This window comes from Myiozetetes cayanensis, unplaced genomic scaffold (assembly GCF_022539395.1).
Source record: "Myiozetetes cayanensis isolate MyiCay16 unplaced genomic scaffold, myiCay2020 scf6-25, whole genome shotgun sequence".
Classification (NCBI taxonomy): domain Eukaryota; kingdom Metazoa; phylum Chordata; class Aves; order Passeriformes; family Tyrannidae; genus Myiozetetes; species Myiozetetes cayanensis.
This window is the reverse complement of record NW_026087853.1, coordinates 13,577,676-13,596,024: the sequence shown is the minus strand read 5'-3', so window position 1 is coordinate 13,596,024 and position 18,349 is coordinate 13,577,676. Positions and strand designations below refer to the sequence as shown.

General features: G+C 43.8%; 1 protein-coding gene across 2 annotated transcripts in view; it reads right to left on the bottom strand.

The window, feature by feature from the left end:
* The window catches only part of PRIMA1 (proline rich membrane anchor 1), a 55,854-nt gene that overhangs the window by 32,258 nt on the left and 5,247 nt on the right, over window positions 1–18,349 (bottom strand). For both annotated transcript variants that reach the window (XM_050335375.1, XM_050335374.1), the window contains one exon: window positions 16,469–16,619. In XM_050335375.1, the coding sequence (XP_050191332.1) occupies window positions 16,469–16,619 (151 nt within the window). The remainder of the gene's footprint in view (window positions 1–16,468; window positions 16,620–18,349) is intronic.

The window sequence follows — 18,349 nt, the reverse complement described above, 5'->3', positions numbered from 1 at the left end:
TTCCTTCCCTCTGAGCAGCAGAAACAAAGCAAGCTCCAAAGGAGAGTTCCAAACACTAAAACAGCCTCAGGTGGTTTAACTCCAGGAAATACAATAAAATATGAGACTCCCACAGCACTGTGGCTTCTCAGGGCTGTTCTGCTCCAAGTGATGGACACACTGTTTCCTGTTTGAAGAGCTGGGGGTAAAAAGGGTGCAGGATGGAGGCCACAGAAATCCAGGTCATCCTTACAGGCACCATTAACTCAAGGGAGCAGGACAATACAGCAGGAACGTAAAGCAGGAATAGATAACAACTTCAACAATAGATGAAGTCCACTTGGGACAAGTCCATCTCCAGTAAATCCGAACATGATGGAAAGAATTTGGATTATCATAGTCCCCAGTGAGCAATGACCCAGAAAGCTGCTTTGCTGGACCTGTTTCCTCAGATTGTGCCATACAGAACAGGCACAGGAGGAAGATACTACCCAGTGAGGAAACACCAAAGAACTGCTTTAGACCAGCAATATCCTATGCCAACACACTCATCTCTGGAGCACAGCTGTAACCGTACATAACGTGCAAAAAACTGGCTGCAAGAAATGAAGAATCACCTAATTCTGGAGCAAATTTTATTCAAGAAAAAAAACTATGTTTGTTTTCTTTCTTTCTTTTTTTTTTTTTTTTAAACTTCCTTATAGATCTTCACCCTTCCTGCTGCCTGTAATCTTAGTGCCATCTCCAGAGTGCCAGGAGCCAGCTGGGTAAACAGCCAGGCAATAGCGGTGTGCTCAGCAGAAGCCTGTCCTGATTTACGGCCTCCCTGGAGTAGCTAGGTTAAATAACACTGGTAGAAATCAGCTATTCCTGTAGCAGATGATACTTCTGTTTATCGCATTATGTTGCAGACAAGTTTATATCATGCAGCTGTTCCATGCATATGTTCCTACTACACTTTTAGGGGGGATACTGCAATCACTACGCAGGGGGAACTTCTGCTATAATAAAAACATGCGTGGGATTGATGCTGGAGAAATTCCCTCCCCCGCAGCTCTTACACTGTAGACGCTGTTATTCTACACTCTCAGTCCCTCATCTCCTTAGTTTTCTTCTCCTTTCTAAAAACACTTCCCTTCTGAAACAAGAAACATGGTTAGTTTTCGAGACTAGAATGTGCAGGAGGTGGAGGAAAGGGGCAGTTCTGCAGGAATTTTCTGAAGGTCAGAGGCAATAGAGCAGGGCATGGCTTATTGCAAGAAACAGGTCTGGAACTGCAGGTGAAAAACTCTGAGCCTGGATACAGTCAGTGAGGAAGGGAGCAGCTGAGTGGGGGATTTTTAAGTATGGTGCTCAAGATCTAACCTTTAGAGGTTATTGAACCTGCATGCATTTAGGTTTGGGTTTTGCAGTGGATTTCACTAAAGCCCCATGTTGCTGTGCTGTCTTGGTAGGTGTCCTGCAGCTGCTTTTCCTTGGCAGATTTGAGATTCCTATAGAAAATGAACATATAATAAGGACCAAAATAAAATAACAGCAGGTGAAAGTATTGGTTGCCCAGGCATAAGTGAAGCACATTGTGAGGAAGTGGCTTGTGCAAAGTCACTGCAGCTCTGTGAGAGAGCCAGAAAACAAAGTGTCTTTTGACTACTGGCCAGTCCTACCCTCTGGAACATATTGCCTCTTCTTTGAGAGTAAACAAAAACACTTGATTTGGCCAAAACTACATCATGGAGTGGAAGCAAGAAACTCCCTTCTTGACTTCCCAGGCAGGTGTCAAATCTCTGTCCCAAGCCAGCACACTGACACCATGCCCAGGAGCTCTGTGCAGGCAAGACCTACAGAAGACAGGAACAAGGTAGGATCCCACAAGGTGCCCAGGAAGGGATGATGCTAAGCTTGTGGGATAACCTGTATTGGTTTTTTACAACTGCAGAGGAAAACTAGAGAACAGTTCAGTTTTCTACATACTTACGGAAGGATGCCAATGCACAGATCAAAGTAGTCAATGGACTGTCAAATAAAGAAGGGAGGGAAAGTCTGTACTCCAAACAATCAACAGGCTGAGGGCCAGACCTGCCAGCCTTAATGCTATTTGGTTGTTGGTGAAGCTGATAGGACCCGCCAGAATTGAGGCACAACCTCGCAAATAGGGGCAAAACATGGCTTCAGCTGCCAAGGTCTTTTAGATGAGAGTGGGGTTAGAGAGCAAAACGGGACATCTGTTCTCTAAAGCACGATCTGGAGAAGTGGTAGCATTTATAGGCCTTGTGGAAAAAAGGCTTTTAAGGAGATTACATCATAGCTAGTTTCTGTGTTAACACTCAGCTCTGGCATTTATCTTTACAATGCATGCTCACATCAGCCACTGCCCTCTGATCTGACTTTGTCCTGTGTTTTTCTAATCAGCCGTCTCCCGATGAGATGCCGTTTCTCCATCATCATTTGATTCTCTCTCAACATAAAGGACTGAATTGTTTTTATCCCAATTAAATCACACTCTGTTGATTTCTGTCCCAAGCAAATGAGAACTGAAGTCTGTGCCTTGCAAGGCAGCCTTCTCCTTGCAGCTACAGGGACATTCAGGAGAGCCTCATGGGTACCTTCACATTTGCCTGCTCTCCACAACCTGGATCACCTCCAGGCTGGGCAGCACTGAGACAGTCCTAGTGACACCTCCAGGTAGTCCTAAGTGCTGCCTCTCTGTGGGAGCTGATGCTCAAGTGAGCCCTGCTGTACTTGGTGGTCTGTTTTCTGAAATGCAGGAGATGTCGATGAAATTTGTGGGTATCTAGTTCCTCTAAGAAACAGGTCACAAGTGCCTGAGAATTTGCTGTTAAATTAGTACCCTGGAATTTATTTTAGAAGGTGACCTGATTTCCAGAGGTTCTCAGCACTCAGACAACCAGAATGATTTGTCAGGTATGTAGATACAAAACCTTCAGTTAATCTTCTGAGTTTTATGATACAGGTTTAAACCTCTTTTTACTTAGGCAGAGTGTCACCACATGTGGAAGACAGAAATTCCTCTCAGGATATGGGTTCCATGCTCAGCTCTCCCCCTTGCTTGTTGGGTAATTTTGGAAAGATCTCCACTCCAGCCTTGTTTCTCCTTTTCCAGGATGGGAACAGTATAGCCCCATCTTTCTAAATAGCTGCAAGATGTAGGGATAAAAAGTGCAACATAAGGCTGCATGTCAACACCATTGTTATTCCTTTCCCAATTCTTTAATGAATAGGCCCTCTTAAAAGTACTTCATCTATATTTCTAAAAGGACTAGTCATATTCCCCTGAACTTCCTGATCAACTAACCTTTCAAGGAAACACAGCAGTAAGGCCACAGTCTGTGACAGAACAGCAGAGCACAGTACTGACCTGGGGACAGTAATTCTCAGTTCTTTTGAACAGAGGCACCACTGAGAGACACAGAGATATGCCAGCACAGTACCATCCACTTCATTGCACAAACACACAGTCTGACTCTCCAGCAGTGAGTGACGTGCACAGGCACGTTATGAGCATTGGCAATTCTTCAGTGGGGAAAAATCAGTGCTGAGCATCATCTGCTTGTCCCAGCAAATGTGAGGACCTAATCACATTACAGCTGTGAAAAGAGCATCCCGGGAAAAAAAGCAGCCTGAAAACACTGCACCTTCATGCTAAATCTGCCTTTGCCATTTCAGCACACTTCAGTATATTTCCATTAACAAGACCGCACATATGCACACAGACACACATACAGATGTGTCTCTCCCCCCATTCTGCTCTGGCTGGCACAGATTTCCCAGGGAGGATCTAAAAACAAGTATGATACACAGAGATGAGTGGACTCCCAACATATTTTAAATATGAACTTGGTGCCTGTAATAGTCTGTCATCAGCCTTGCAGAGCAAGCAAATACTGCAGCCTTTCCCCTGCCAGCATGCCCCACGTATCATGTCCTGTGGACATTCCTGCAAGGAGCTGGTTGGCTGCCCCACTGTGCGAGACTGTTCCTTGCTGAATCTCATAATAAGATTGAAACAACCCAGAAGCTTCTGTTCTGGTGTTTGCTGTGGTGGGCACCTGCCTGCTAAGACCCACATAGCTCAGTACAGGCATGAACAACTTCAACACTGGCAGGAGGAGGTTTGCTGCTAGGAATCACATATGAGGAGACTTGTTCAAGCTTCCTGGGAAAAGAGCTACCTTTGCTTGCAGGCTTATGGCACTGGGCCCTGAGCCATTTGACACCAGACAAAAGTAGTGACCAGTGAAAGAAGGGTTGCTTCTGAAATGGAACTCACTAGGGAAAGCAGATGCATTTTCCCACCTTCATCACATAGCCAGTATCCCCTCTCAGATCTGCTGCAGTAAGATAACTGTGAAAAGAAATGAGTCTTCTGGAGAGTTTCTTCCCCAGTCAAGCTGGCCTGCTTTCAGGTTGCTTCAGAGGCTGTCTTAGGGCAGAAGATGGGCTCATCACCAGCTACCAGGTATTTCTGGGAGAGATAGGCTCCTTCATGTGGCAGTGAAGCTGAAGAAGGCATCTCATGGAGAAGTGACTGCCAAAGAGCAGACATTAAGTAGAAAATTGACCTCATCCTCGTTTCTGACCTGCAGGCCACCGCTCACCTCAGATCAACAGTGAGGAAGCAATTAGTAAACAACACATAGAAAGCATCTGTCTACTCCAAAATAAGGTGGAGTGGGCCATGGCTGAGGACACTTGCTGAGAGCTAAGTGATTTGGAGAGCTCATTTAGCATCCATCTGCATTTCTAGGTGATAAAAGCTCTTAAAAAGCTAGCCCTTGCTTCCACTGAGCCTCAGGCACCCTTGGATGAAATCCATGCCCCAGAAGGTGCCATGAAGGCAGGTTCTGGTGAGCCTGTTAAGGTCCTGTGGTAGTGGCAGTTGCAGGGACACTGTAAGTACAAATAGGGATAGCCTTTCCACATTGTTAATTCCTATATTTGCTGATACAGCAGACTCCTTTTTCAGGGTTTTGTTGAAGCTGTATCATCACTGACAGAGGACAAATAAGACAGGACACAGTGCTGTGCTGTGTTGTGCTGTGCTGTACTATGGGTTCATGTCCAGCCCCTCAGGCTGCCTCCTTTCATTCATTACTGTGTGGTAACAGTGTGGCCACAGGCTCCGCACCTCAGTGCTGGCATGGTCGTCCTCGCTGTGGGATGGTACAGCCTCCTCTTCGATGAGTGGTAGGACAGGACACAGCTGATCAATTCTACAGCAATTACCCTTCACTTTTGAGAATAATAATATTAATAATAATAATAATCTTCAGTGCTTGATGTCCACTAGTCTCAAATCTAAAGTTTACAGAGGTGAAAACATCTTTGTTTCAGATATGACAACTCTGAGTGGCTGATAGGGTACTTGACTCTCTTGGGATCGTCCAGCAGATTGGTGGCAGGGGGAGAAGCAGTGCCCTGGACTCTCTTTTGACCGTTCCCTGCAGGGTGGGCAAGACGCCTGACTTGCAAGAGTCACAGTACATCACCATCAAGTATTTTGAAAGCTTATCAATCTTTCAGCTCTTGCAGTGAACAGACTTTCAAAGGATGGATGACATAGGCTGAAATTCAAACAGCTGAAACATGGTTTCAGGAATCTAAACTCCTATATTGATGACCAATCTTTCACCAGCAAATGATTAATGAGATACCTCAGGGCTGGCAGATTCAATCCCACAGAAAAATGACAGATTTTCTTGGTATAATTTTCTACATACAGATTGAATTAAAGTCCAGATATGCACAACTTCTTCGAGTTCAACAGTATTCACATGAGCGGTGCCATCAAAGTCACAGGTTATGCAATGTGAATAAAATTCTGTGCTACTGGTATAATTAAGATATTTTCTTGTAGAACCTTAACAGCTTTTAAAGAGGTCAGGAACCTCCAGGTAATAGCAAAGACTGGACAAACCTCATGTCTTAGAGCTGACACTTTCTCAAAATTAGTGCCTTCAGAGAAGTCTGATACAAAACCAGCTTCAGCCAACTGCAGACTGAATTTCCTAGCACAGATTGTGGAAGACTTGGAAATACTCAGAATGTGTTCCTAATGTGTTAATACAGCGATTTCTAAGGCACTGGTTTGTGTCCATCTCTGAAAAATTAATGGTCTGCTCATTGGGCACTCCACTATGTGGAGAAAGTGACTATAATAGTCACACACTTTAGACTGGTAACTACAGATGGCTTTAAAGAGTTTACTTTACTAAGAAAGCCATATTGTAAGTCATATGTCTAAGTTTTATGGAACAGTCAGCTGACTAAGTAGCTGATACTTCTGTTGGTGTGCGGCATAAATATAAACACAATCCTGCTGTTTGATATTATGCGGTTTGTTTCTTGTATAATTTCAATGTCTCAGTAATTCCAGAAATAAGGGCTACAGTGATCAATTAATAATTCCCATACCTAGTGCACTTAAGTTCCTTTTCCAAATTGTATTCAGGTTCAACTTAAGGGAAATTAAATTGATGACACATGCAGAGCAAAATAGAACTGAAGTGTGTAATGCCTTCCAAACCAGGAGTAAATGTAATTCTAATATAAATAAAATTGCATTTTTCAACTGATAAATTTTCAGGCAGTTTCCATAAAATACAGAACACTAAAAAAGTCAATTACATCACATTTAACGGATCAAGGCATTTCACCATGCCAAATGCCCAATATGAAGTCCTCAATCATCGCTCAGTCCATTTGTAACTCTCTGAAAGCTAAAATAAGAGGCACGGGTTACCTTCCAGTCAAAAATGCAACCAAATTGGTTGCAGGTTGCTGTCCTCAGGCTTTACAGAAGTCTAGACCTGCACAGGTAGGCAAGCTTTTGCAGAAGTCCTGCTAAACATCACTCCCTACTGAAGCCTGCAGCTGTAGGCAGCCCACGCTGTAGAATGGTGGCCCATAAAGCAGAGGCAGAGCACCTGCAGCTTGACAAATTGAAACGAGGGTTATACCAAACCCTCCCTGTGCTCCACTGACAGTGGCTATGATATAAGATTATGCATTGCTTCCAGAAGGAAAGGAAAATGTCCAGGGATGATTCAAGAGAATCTGCTCCATTGGTAAAGGCCCAGTTTAATAGCAGCATTTGTCAAGGAACAGATCTTTGTCTAAATATATTTCTAACCAATGAACTGATGAAATACCATATCCATTTAAAAGACACTTCAAAATTATAAAACGATTCATTTAAGTAACAATTAGGAATCCACAATCTGCTGCTATATTTATGTGGTTATAATGGTAATATGATTTACTAGTGGAAGTATTAAATTAACTTGCATAATTATTAATGACAGTTTTTGGCAGTGGCATCAGTTATTAACCTATGTTCATAATATATTCATGGACACTCTGTCCTCACTTTGGGATAACATCCCAAATTTCCAGACTGCTGCTTCCTTGATCTGCTATATTGATTTAAAAATTACCCATTAGTAATTTACCCATTACACAAGCCGTGCAACACCCTTATATCATGTTCACAACAATACGATGCCCACAACCACTACAAGAACATATTTCTGTGGATCTGCTTAAGCGAGGTCAACTGCTTAGCCCTCCCTGCTGGAACAGCTTGTGCCAGTTAAGTGTTGACTTCTGACTTGCCAAGATGAGGCACAACTCCTTCTGCCAGGGGCAGGTGAACCTACAATTACTTGTAAATCAGCAGCCTCTGACTCATCAGTAACTTCACTGAAGATTTATTATCTTCTTAATCAGTGAAATGGTAGGCATGTACAAATGGACTGCCATCCACAGAAGGAATCAATGTCTTCAGCTTAGCCAACTCCTTCTGCTTAAAAAAACTAAAAAATCAAACTGTCAGAGTATGCATCTCAGAGTAGAAAGGACTGTTCTACTGCAGAATCAGTTTAATATCTGATGCTTCTTTAAAAAAATTAGACAATGCTTTTAATCTATAGATAACAGAACTCTCACTGATTCCTGTACTGCAAAATCTGTCCTGAGGCTCTTACTTTTAAATACTTCAAAATGCATTTTCAAGAGAGAGGATTTTTCCATTATATAGATTTATTACTGCATGAAAAATTCAAAACAAATACACAACATCCCAGAGCAGGGGGAAGATTCATCACTTGCCCAAATAACAATTAGACTTGACAAAACATTTCAGAATTTATTGTGGTGAAAAACTCTGAATTGGGAAAGCAATGGAATCTATGATTGACAGTCTGCTCTAACCAGTGTTTTACACAGATAGACAAGAGAGTTTACAACAGCCCAATATGAGATGTCAGGTGCACGAGTGACAGCAGATTCCTATCATGGAAGTATTAGCAGGAACCTTTCCAATCTTACCTGCTTTCTAATCACTAATCAAGCTCTTCAGACTTAATATAACATTTTAGATGCCAGAACTATTTCAAATTTCTTATTTGACTGCTGCTTAAGAAATGTCCTCACCCTAAATAATTTTCTCATTTTGATTGAGAGGTGAGGACTTGTAACTTTTATTCCTACACCAGAAATAACTGTGCTAAATGCAAAAACCATCAGGATTTTGAAGTCTTTATGTCTTCAGTGATAAAATCAGAGGTGCCTGCAGTTTGAGGCAGAAAATCCAATCATTGCATTTCTGATTTAGGTGAGTGAGTTCTGTTTAAATCCAGTCTTGGATGCTCAATGATTCGGTTCATTGTGCTAAAAGATATCGTAGTGGCTGTGATGTGAAAACAACATGATGGGGACCTGGACTAGACTCTGTATGTGCCATCATCTATGACTCCAGGCTGCGGGGTTGGATTTCAATTTAGATTTTAAAGTCTCAAAATCCTACTGCCAGTTCTGAGAATCATGTTCCTCCAGTAACATGAAAGTGTGTGGGGAGAAGACAAGAACTGAATTTTGGTTTTGCTTTGTAAATTATGAACAATGCTCTCACACAAGACTACAATTCAGAGTATGACAGCTGTGTTACCAAAACTGGAAGGGCTTCCCTGTTTCAGCATTCTGTTTGCATTTAAAAACAGTCACTGTCTAGACCAGACTTGTTCCCACAGTAGCAGTCACTACCATAAATGTCGTCATGTAGGAGACGATGTGGCCCCGGCCATTTTGGGGCTACTGTAGTTCTCTCTCTGCTGTTAGGTTTTGGTAGTCACTATGTTGTATGAAGTATGGAGGAAAATGTCTTCCCTATATTATAAAACAAACGCAGCCCTGTCTGTTTGCTAACAATTTTGCTTTGGACATCAGCACTTGGGAGAAATGAACCCAAGGCTCCTCAAGTGTGACCTAATATCTCCAAACTGCTCAGAACTAGTCCTTCAGTCAGCAAGACAGTAGGTGAAAGCTGGTCCTGCCAGCTGAGCCGTTAGGGACAGCAGCTTTGCAGTGGCTGCTTGTAAAGGTACAAAGCCCACGCAAGAAAAAATGTCTAACCAAAGGGAAACTTAAGAGTTCCTTGAGATGCTCAACTGCTATTGCAGCAGCCTACACCAGACTGACCACAGCCAACTATTTGACATCTCCTATTTAAAGACATGTGGTGACCTCCAGAAAGATTTCAATTCATTTTGCAATCAAAACCTCCCCCCAAATCCTGGGGGACAATCAGACCTGTGCCAAGGAAACAAGTCCTTTCGACATTGTGTAGGCAAACACATCAACATCCATATTCACACAGTACAAGAAGTGATGTGGTGAGCATCAGGACCATGCTCAGCTCTCCTGCTTGAATAGAGATGCAGACACTGTTCAGCATGAGGCTCAGTCTCTTTCTTTGGATCTACACTGGCTCACCCTGTACACTCTATAACCATGATTCAGGACCTAGAAAAACCTCATGAAAACCCATTTCTTATTCTTTTACATCCCAGAGCCATGCAATTTTTATTTCTCTAATAAGTTCCTGCCGTGAAAGGCTATCTTAACAGTTAGGAAACCAAATCTGAACACATCAGTTGCTTGAAAACCTACTCAAATCTTGAGAAGGTCCAGACTGTTCCTGTACTTCATATTCCTGCCTAATATACACGTATTGTGACCGTCCAGTAATGAGTGGAGTTCCTCAGGGGTCCCTATTAGGACCAGGGCTGTTCAATATCTGTGTCAGCAACATGGACAGTGGGATTGAGTGCACTCTCAGCAAATCTGCCAGCAACACCAAGATGTGTCATGCAGCCAACACATGGGAGGGGACGGATGCCATCCACAGGGACCTTGACAGGCTTGAGAGGTGGGCCCGTGCCAACCTTGTGAAGTTCAGCAAGGTCCAGCACCCAGATCAGGGCAATACCGAGCACAAATACAGGCTGGATGAAGACTGGATTAAGAGAAGCCCTGAGGTGAAAGACTCGGGGATGCTGGTGAACAAGAAATGGTGTGAGCTTGCAGCCCAGAAATCCAGCCATGTCCTGGGCTGCATGAATATAAGCATGACCATCATGTTGAGGAAGCTGATTCTTCCCTCTACCCCACTCTCATGAGACTCCACCTGCAGTCCCATGATCAGCTCTGGGGTGTCCAACATAATGAGGATGAGAATCTCTTGGAGTCCAGAGGAGGGGCATGAAGAGAATCGGAAAGCTGCATCACCTATTCTACAAAGACAGGTTGAGAGAGCCGGGGTTGTTCCTGAGAGGGTTGGAGAAGGCTTCAGGGAGATGATGTAGCACCTTCCAGTACCTGAATGTTGTCTCCAAGAAATCTGGAGAGGGCATTTTACAAGGGCATGTAGAAATAAGGATAAAGGGTAACAGATTTAAATGGAAAGAGCATAAATTTAGATTAGGTATTAAGAAGAAATTCTTTACTGTGAGGGTGGTGAGACATTGGAATAGGTTGCCCAGAGAAGTTGTCAATGCTCCATTCCTGGAAGTGTTCAAGGCCACGTTGGATGGGGCTTTGAGCAACCCAATCTAGTGAAAGTGTCCTTGACTGTGGCAGGTGGGTGGAATTAGACAGTCTTCAAGGTCCCTTTTAACCTGAACCATTCCATCATTCTATCATCTGTCCCAAAAGATCTGAATGTGCTTAGCTTTTCTACTTGCACTGAAGAGACCCTGCACACTTTCAAAATCAAGCTGTACATCTGAGCTTACATAGTTGCCAAAAGGTTTCAGCCTTCCTGGAGTTGGTATTTTCACCAGTCCAAATAATTAGTTAATTAGATGCTCTATCTCTGAAGATAAAGGAAAAGATTTCACCTTGAAAAACAAGTCATACAATTACTGCATGGAGATTAGAGTCTTCTGCAGTGATGTCATTCACTCTGGCTTTGCACTGATGTGACTGTGCTTGATCTCAACTGCCAGCTCAAGACAAACTTTCACTGAGGTCAGGAGATTTAAAGACTTCACTGTGTACCTCTGTGCAAGCATCCAACAAGTCAGAGACTGGTTCATGTATCCAGATGCAGCTTAAGTTTCATCCTTCATATTGACTGAAGCAATATTTGACTGAACCCTTCCATCATACAGAGAGTAGATGGCAGTACCATGGACTCCTCACACAGTTCGGGAGATGGGTAGAGCAGAGACAGCAAATGTTGCTCACCAGCAGGGGAGGAGTTCATGTAGAACATTCTTTCTCTTCCTTGTACCATTTTAAAGAAGTAATTTCTGAAATATTTTTTTCCTCAGACCTTAAACAGGCTAAAACTAATACTGACTTCAGTGTACGTCTAGCTCTAACCCTTTCCTGTTTTGAAAGCCTGCCTTTCATTTTCAAACAAAATCCTTTCTTCTTTGCTATGCCCCTAGAGAAATCTGCTTGCTCACAGAGTATTTAAGGGTTGACAACAGCAGTGTCTTAGATTTTTAAGGGTCAACATCATTTGAACTAACTTAATCTCATGGGTCCATGAAGCTGGGTTAGAAATGCTGCCTAAACAAGTTCTCCATCCACCTTGTCTTAGTTCTGGCTGAAATCCAGAGGCAAGGAGGAAAGCAGATATGAGGGTGGGGGGTGGGGGAGGAAAGACACAGTTAATTAAAGGCCAGGTTCTGAGCATTTCTGTCTCTTTCAGGTCACTACAGCCATACTGAGGGAATACACTCACCAAAAGTTCCTCCCTCCTTTGCTGTCAGCATCTAAGCGCAGTTGGCCTCAGGCCCCTCAGAGCCTCATGAGCTTTCCCTTCACTTTACCAATGAGCAGTTTTCTAGGCATGGGTTAAAGAGCAGGCTGCCGCTTGCATAAGGGGAATTACTCCGGAAACATCAATATGCCAGACTGTCTGGAGGAACTTCAGTCGGCTCCGTGACCATGTCTCCTGACAGTCCTCACCACTTCATCACACAGTCCCCACCGTCCTACTTTCTTCTAACGTGGGCTGGAACCCCTTTCCTTGAAGAACCTCAGCAAGGTACACATGCCGAACAAGACAGCAGCACCTCAGTGTGTTGCCAACAAACTGCATCTGGACTGAAGCTCAGGAAAATAAAAACTTAAATACTCCATAGGTCCCACTTCGCAGAAAAAGATGAGGGTCACCCAGCAAAACTGAGAGAACCAGCATCCACAAGGGGCAGCACAGCTGGTGGTAGCCTTCGTTGACACCCACACATTCCTGCGGGAAATACACAACAATAACAGGGAGGTGTCTCCTAAAGCCTGGAAAGCTGGTGTTCCTAACACGGTTTGGGGTTTTAGACTGCCTGCTAAGCTGTGTGTAATTCTACTAATTTTCTGCAGAGGGAATTAGCTTATTTCCACTCAGAGTAAACACAACATTTGCCACTTATTATATATGAATTGTGGAATTCACATTTAATAGATTTTGTATAAATCTGTCTGTAGGAAACAGAGTAATGATTTGTTGCTGGATCAACCTGTCGATATAAAAATGTCTAAAGAGATGCTTAATACACTGCCAGTTGATGTAATCTTTTTGGATTTCAGTAAAGCTTTTGATACTGTCTCTTACAGGATCCTTCTGGACAAGTGTCCAGCACACGGCTGGATAAACACATCATGTGGTGTGTGAGCAATTGGCTCATGGGTCGAACACAGTGGGTAATAGTGAATGGGGGAACACCAGACTGGTGATCTGTCATAGTGGGGTTCCACAGGGCTCCATCTTAGGCCCTTTGCTCTTCAACATCTTCATAAATTACTTCAACACAGGACTGGAAGGGATACTCAGCAAGTTTGCAGATGAGACAAAACAGGGAGGAGCTGTTGATTCCCTCAAAGGCAGGGAGGCCCTGCAGAGAGACCTCAACAAATTACAGGACTGGGCAATCACCAACCATACAAAGTTCAACAAGGGGAAGTGCTGGATTCTGCACCTGGGATGGGGTAACCCTGGATGTTTGTACAGTCTGGGGAATGAGATGCTGGAAAGCAGTGCCATAGAAAGGGACCTGGGGGTCCTGGTTGATGGCAAGTTGAGTGTGAGTCAGCAGTGCCCTAAAAGACAGGAGGGCTAACTGGGGAGCATCAGGCAAAGCATCACCAGCTGATCAAGGGAGGGGACTGTCCCGCTCTGCTCTGCACTGGTGTGGCCTCACCTTGAATATTGTGTGCAGGTTTGGGTGCCACATTATAAGAAAGATATTAAGCTACTGGAGAGTGTCCAAAGGAAGGCAATGAAGATGGTGAAGGGCCTTGAGGGGAAGCCGTGTGAGGAGTGGTTGAGGGCACTTGGTCTGTTCAGCCTGGAGAAGAGGAGGCTGAGGGGAGACCTCGTTGCAGTTACAACTTCCTTACGAGGGAAAGAGGAGGGGCAGGCACTGATCTCTTCTCTATGGTGACCTGTGACAGAACCTGAGGGAATGGACCGAAGCTGTGTCAGCAGAGGTTTAGGTAGGGTATTAGAAAGAGGTTCTTCACACAGAAGAAGGGTGGTTGGATGCTGCAACAGGTTCCCCAGGGAAGTAGCGAGAGCACCAGGCCTGACATAGCTCAAGAAGTGTTTGGATGATACACTCAGGCACATGGTGTGACTCTTGGGGATGGTCCTGTGCAGGGCCAGGAGCCTGACTCCATGGTCCTTGTGGGTCCCTTCCAATTCAGCATATTGTGTGATTCTGTAACTGTTCCTGAAAGTCCTCTGTTGTCCTCAAGAACAATAATAGCCTTTCAGGGAGTGATTCAGCTGCTCACAAACAGTTACCCAGCGCCATCCCACACAACCAAGTAGGGTTGAAAACATTCAGCTGGGACTAATAAAGAGGACACATAGAGGATCCCCTGCTTTTCTACAGCAGCAGCTGGAGCGCACATGTCAAAGAGCACTAGATGGCTTCATTTAGCATGTAACTGAACTGTCAGTGTCTGTAGTTATTAGATAGACAGCAATTTTGTATCTACTGGTTTTAATCGTCCAGCCCAAACCATAGTAGCTGTTTTAGAGTTGATCTAAACCTCCAGCAAGATTCAGTTTGATTGCAGAGAGAGCTTTTAAGGACAGTACCTAGCAGACTGCAGCCTTTTGTGGCTCACAAACCTCTGAGAGCAATGCCAACATCTTTATGGAGTGCCTCATGGGGCACACACTGTACCTTGTAAAGGTAAAAATCTTGCAGCTCCCAGGCTGCTGCTTTTTTGCTGAGGTCTTTCTAAAGCTGAACTTTAATCACTTAGGAAGTGCAAAGTGCAAGTCTAGCATCAACCACTTCACAATAGCTTGTCTTGGCTCTTTACTGCCCTCTTCTCTAAATACCATTTAAAAGCAGTATCTATAACATCAATATTTAACCACTAGGCTTGTTCCTTATCACAAGGATGAGGACTGCTGGGCTAAATCACAGTGCCTAGACAGCTGATAATAATGAAAGCATCTTTCAAGATGAGGCACTTGATTGCTACTCTAAAGCTTACTGGTGAAAGAAATGTGTAATCTATTTTTTCATTGTATTTGAAATGAAGTCACTTGCTTAAATATTAGTCATCTGGATTTATATAGCTCATTTTTAAAACTGGGTTAGCACCTGGCAATCCAGCCTGAGTAAGCATCAGGCTATCCCAGTCAAAGACCCATTTGATTTCTTGTTCCTCTTTTTGCAATGTGTGACAGATTTCTTTTTTTCTAACGTGATTTCCTGCCCACTTCACAGGAGACAAATCCATGCACTCAAAGCAGCTGCCTGATGGCAGCCCAGGGATGGGAAGCAGCCTGGCAGCAGTGTCCCCCTTCCCAGCGCAGCTGGACAGCAGCCTGGTCCCTGTGCCAAAGCTGCTCTGCCACATCTTGTCTCCCTCAGGGCAACAGGGTGCCCCAGGTACAAGAAAACAAAGTGGCAAAGTATGTAATTTTCTGCCTGTGATACAAAGATCAAGGTAATTTTCAATATCACCATCCATGACATTTTCCTGAACATTGAAAGAGATTTTTCCTGCTATAAAAAACATCCCTCTCCTTTCCCAGCTGTCTTTGTACTTCCTTTCCCTAGTGTTTCACTGTTGGTTTTTCTCTGCCTTTGCCTTAATTTTCTGCAGTGTAGCACAAGTACAAATCATGCTCCTGGCAGAAAAGACACTGAAAAATTCTGCCTGTCCTCTGTCTGACTAAAAGCTGTGTAGAAGACTTTGTGTCTTCTGCACATCTGGAGATGGCACGATAAAGACAAACAGCCTAATGATGATACCTAATGATTTATTTTTCCTTGGGGGAAGTACTGAGGATACTAGATATACTTTGCAATGTTGTTCCCAGGAGAGTTTATATAAGCAGGGAGATGAATTAATAGGCAGCCTTATAGGGAGAGACGAATTTGTGAAAATGCATAAGCATTAAGGAGATTTTCTGGAATGCCAAATACCTGGGACCTAGTCCATGTCTCTGCACCCAGTGAGCGCATACATCACTGGTGAGGTCTGGCCCCTGAGGGACCACCAGCACAGCTATCACTCTCCAGAAATGATCTATGCATCAGGGATCACAGGAACACTGATGTGGAAGGGAGCTGGCAGAGCTGAAGGCACCAAGTGTGCGTGCATATGGGGATGCACGGCTGGAAATTAGGAGGAGCTCAGATAAGGATGGAGAGTATTGATTTTTATGAAGAGAAATAGATGAGTCTTAGCCTGTATGTGCATTAGTGGGAAAACTGCTCAATTGCCACTGACTCCTGACATCCCTCTGATTTTTGTAACATTTGTAATTAATTTCCCTTGGAGCACCCAGATCTTCAAGTCGCATACCTGGCGTAAAAGGAGTTCATCCAACTCAAAGGTCAGCACAGTGCTAAGTCTCTGCAGGAAAGCATTTCTCAGGGCTAGGGGATTAGGAAACCATTTAAAACTAGGGAATCATATATAATACAATGATAGGAGGGAACTTGTCTGGCTTTCCTCCAAAAGCTAAGCATTATTCATTGATCAGAAAACAGATCTCCATCTCTACTGAGAACACTTCTTCCTCCATTTGCTAAGTGGAAAATGACAAACAAGCCAGCTGTGCCCTCTCCCACATCCTTTTTCCTTCTGTCTATCCAGGCGTCCCCGTCGCTTTGCCCTCCTTCAGAGCACCACAACTGTACCAGTGGCTACTTACTCGGCACCGCCAGCAACCTCGGGGGCGGTGGAGGTGGAGGAGGCGGTGGTAACAGTGGAGGTGGCCTGCACTGGCAAATTTCCTGGCAGCTCTCTGTAACTTTCTCTGCTACAGGCTTGGAGCATGACTTCTGGGGCTCACCCTGAGTGATCTGTGAAGAAACAAGTCATTGTGTGAGCAGCGGAGCAGTGACAACTGATTTTCCATGAATGTGTTTCTTAGACTTGAGTACCCAAGTAGCACCTCAGACCTGTAGTGAGAATTGAGCTCATGTTCCTCACTAAGGTGACTACAAGAGTGTCTATTCCCTATGTGGTTCCCATTTTTTATCTTTTATTTTTTTACTTAATACAATATCTTCAAGACCCCTTTCCCCTTTGTCAAAATTTGGATGAAATTGGCCAGCTGGTTTTTGAGTTATTATGGGGTAAGGAGAAGGCAGGCAGTGGCAGACAATATGATTGCGTAAGCCTTCTTTCCTTAGGAAAGCCGTCTAGCAGCATGCATTATTCACAGGGTCATTGCTGCAAGCCAAAGAGAGCTAATAAAAATTACAAGACAGTTAGGGTCAGGATTATATTCATTTTCCTTATGGCAGAACTGAAAGCCAGAGGACATCTCTCCTTTGCTTTGCCAGCATCACTTTGAAGTTCAGGGAGCATTTCACAGGATGTTTCACTTCCCACCAAGAGGAGAGGGAATACATATTTTACTCATCTGTAGACCACAGCAATGACACAGTTAAAATGAAAATGCCACATTGTAACCTGTGTAACATGCAACGTTGGCTAATAAAACTGAAGATGAGACACTGCAGAACCCAAGTGTAGGCATCGATTGGCAATGGACAATGATTTAGCCAGTACTGGTATATGATACATTCAACAGCTTGATCTAGTCATGACAAGGACCACTTATGAATAGCAAATTTGTCTTATCATCAGTAGTATTTACATAACTAATGATTTAAGGAATATTCATTAAAATTCCTAATATAATGCTACAAAATGGAGTCAGTCCCTAATGAAAAGGAAATTTGCTGAGCATCACAGAAGCTTCTGAGAGGTATTAACTTCAAAGGTCTCTAAGCCAGCTCTTTCTGAATGACTTATACTCAGATGGAGAATACTGGATACAATTTAAAGGAGACAAAGCAAAGTGTAAAAGATTAATAAGCATGTTATCTAACAAGCACTTTGAATGTAAGTATCAGGAGACCGCCTGGGACAGACTTGTGTCTTGCCAAAGCTAAGGACAGTTATGTTAGCATTCAACTATTGCTTCGTACAGTTTGGTCTCAAGCGGGTTATTGTCCTAATACTTTTGGCCTAACACCACCCTCTGTAATCAGGGTTTTTCCACAACGTGTCGGTCATTACAAAGAGGATGTCTCATGCCATGCTTTCTGATTTTTTTTAGGCACGCTTCTTCTGCCTCTCTGTCTATCCTCAGGGTCACCCAGGGTTGCCTTCTCCCTGCTTCTCTCTCCCATCCAAGCTTTGCTTCCCTTCCCTGCCAGCTCTGGGCACAGACTGTCTCCACTACCTTTTTAACTCTAGCCCCCGGGCTAGATGCCTCTCCCACTACCCGCAGCTGGGCATCAAGGGGGCTGCACTGCCTCTTGGCTGTAGGAAAGCTGTACACAGTCATTTTATATTTCTGGCCAAAAAGAGAGATGTGGCTAATTAAAACAACATCACCGCACAAAGGACATGTTCACATGCGTAGGAGGTTTCTAAATGCAGAAAGACGCATTACTCTGGCCTCAGGGAAATGGAGGTAGGGCTTTGTTGATTAAATATTATAGGGAGGGAGGGAGGAAAGAATAGGAGAGTCTACGTGTAGCTGAGTTGTAAGGACGGCTCAGCACAGCATAAGGCA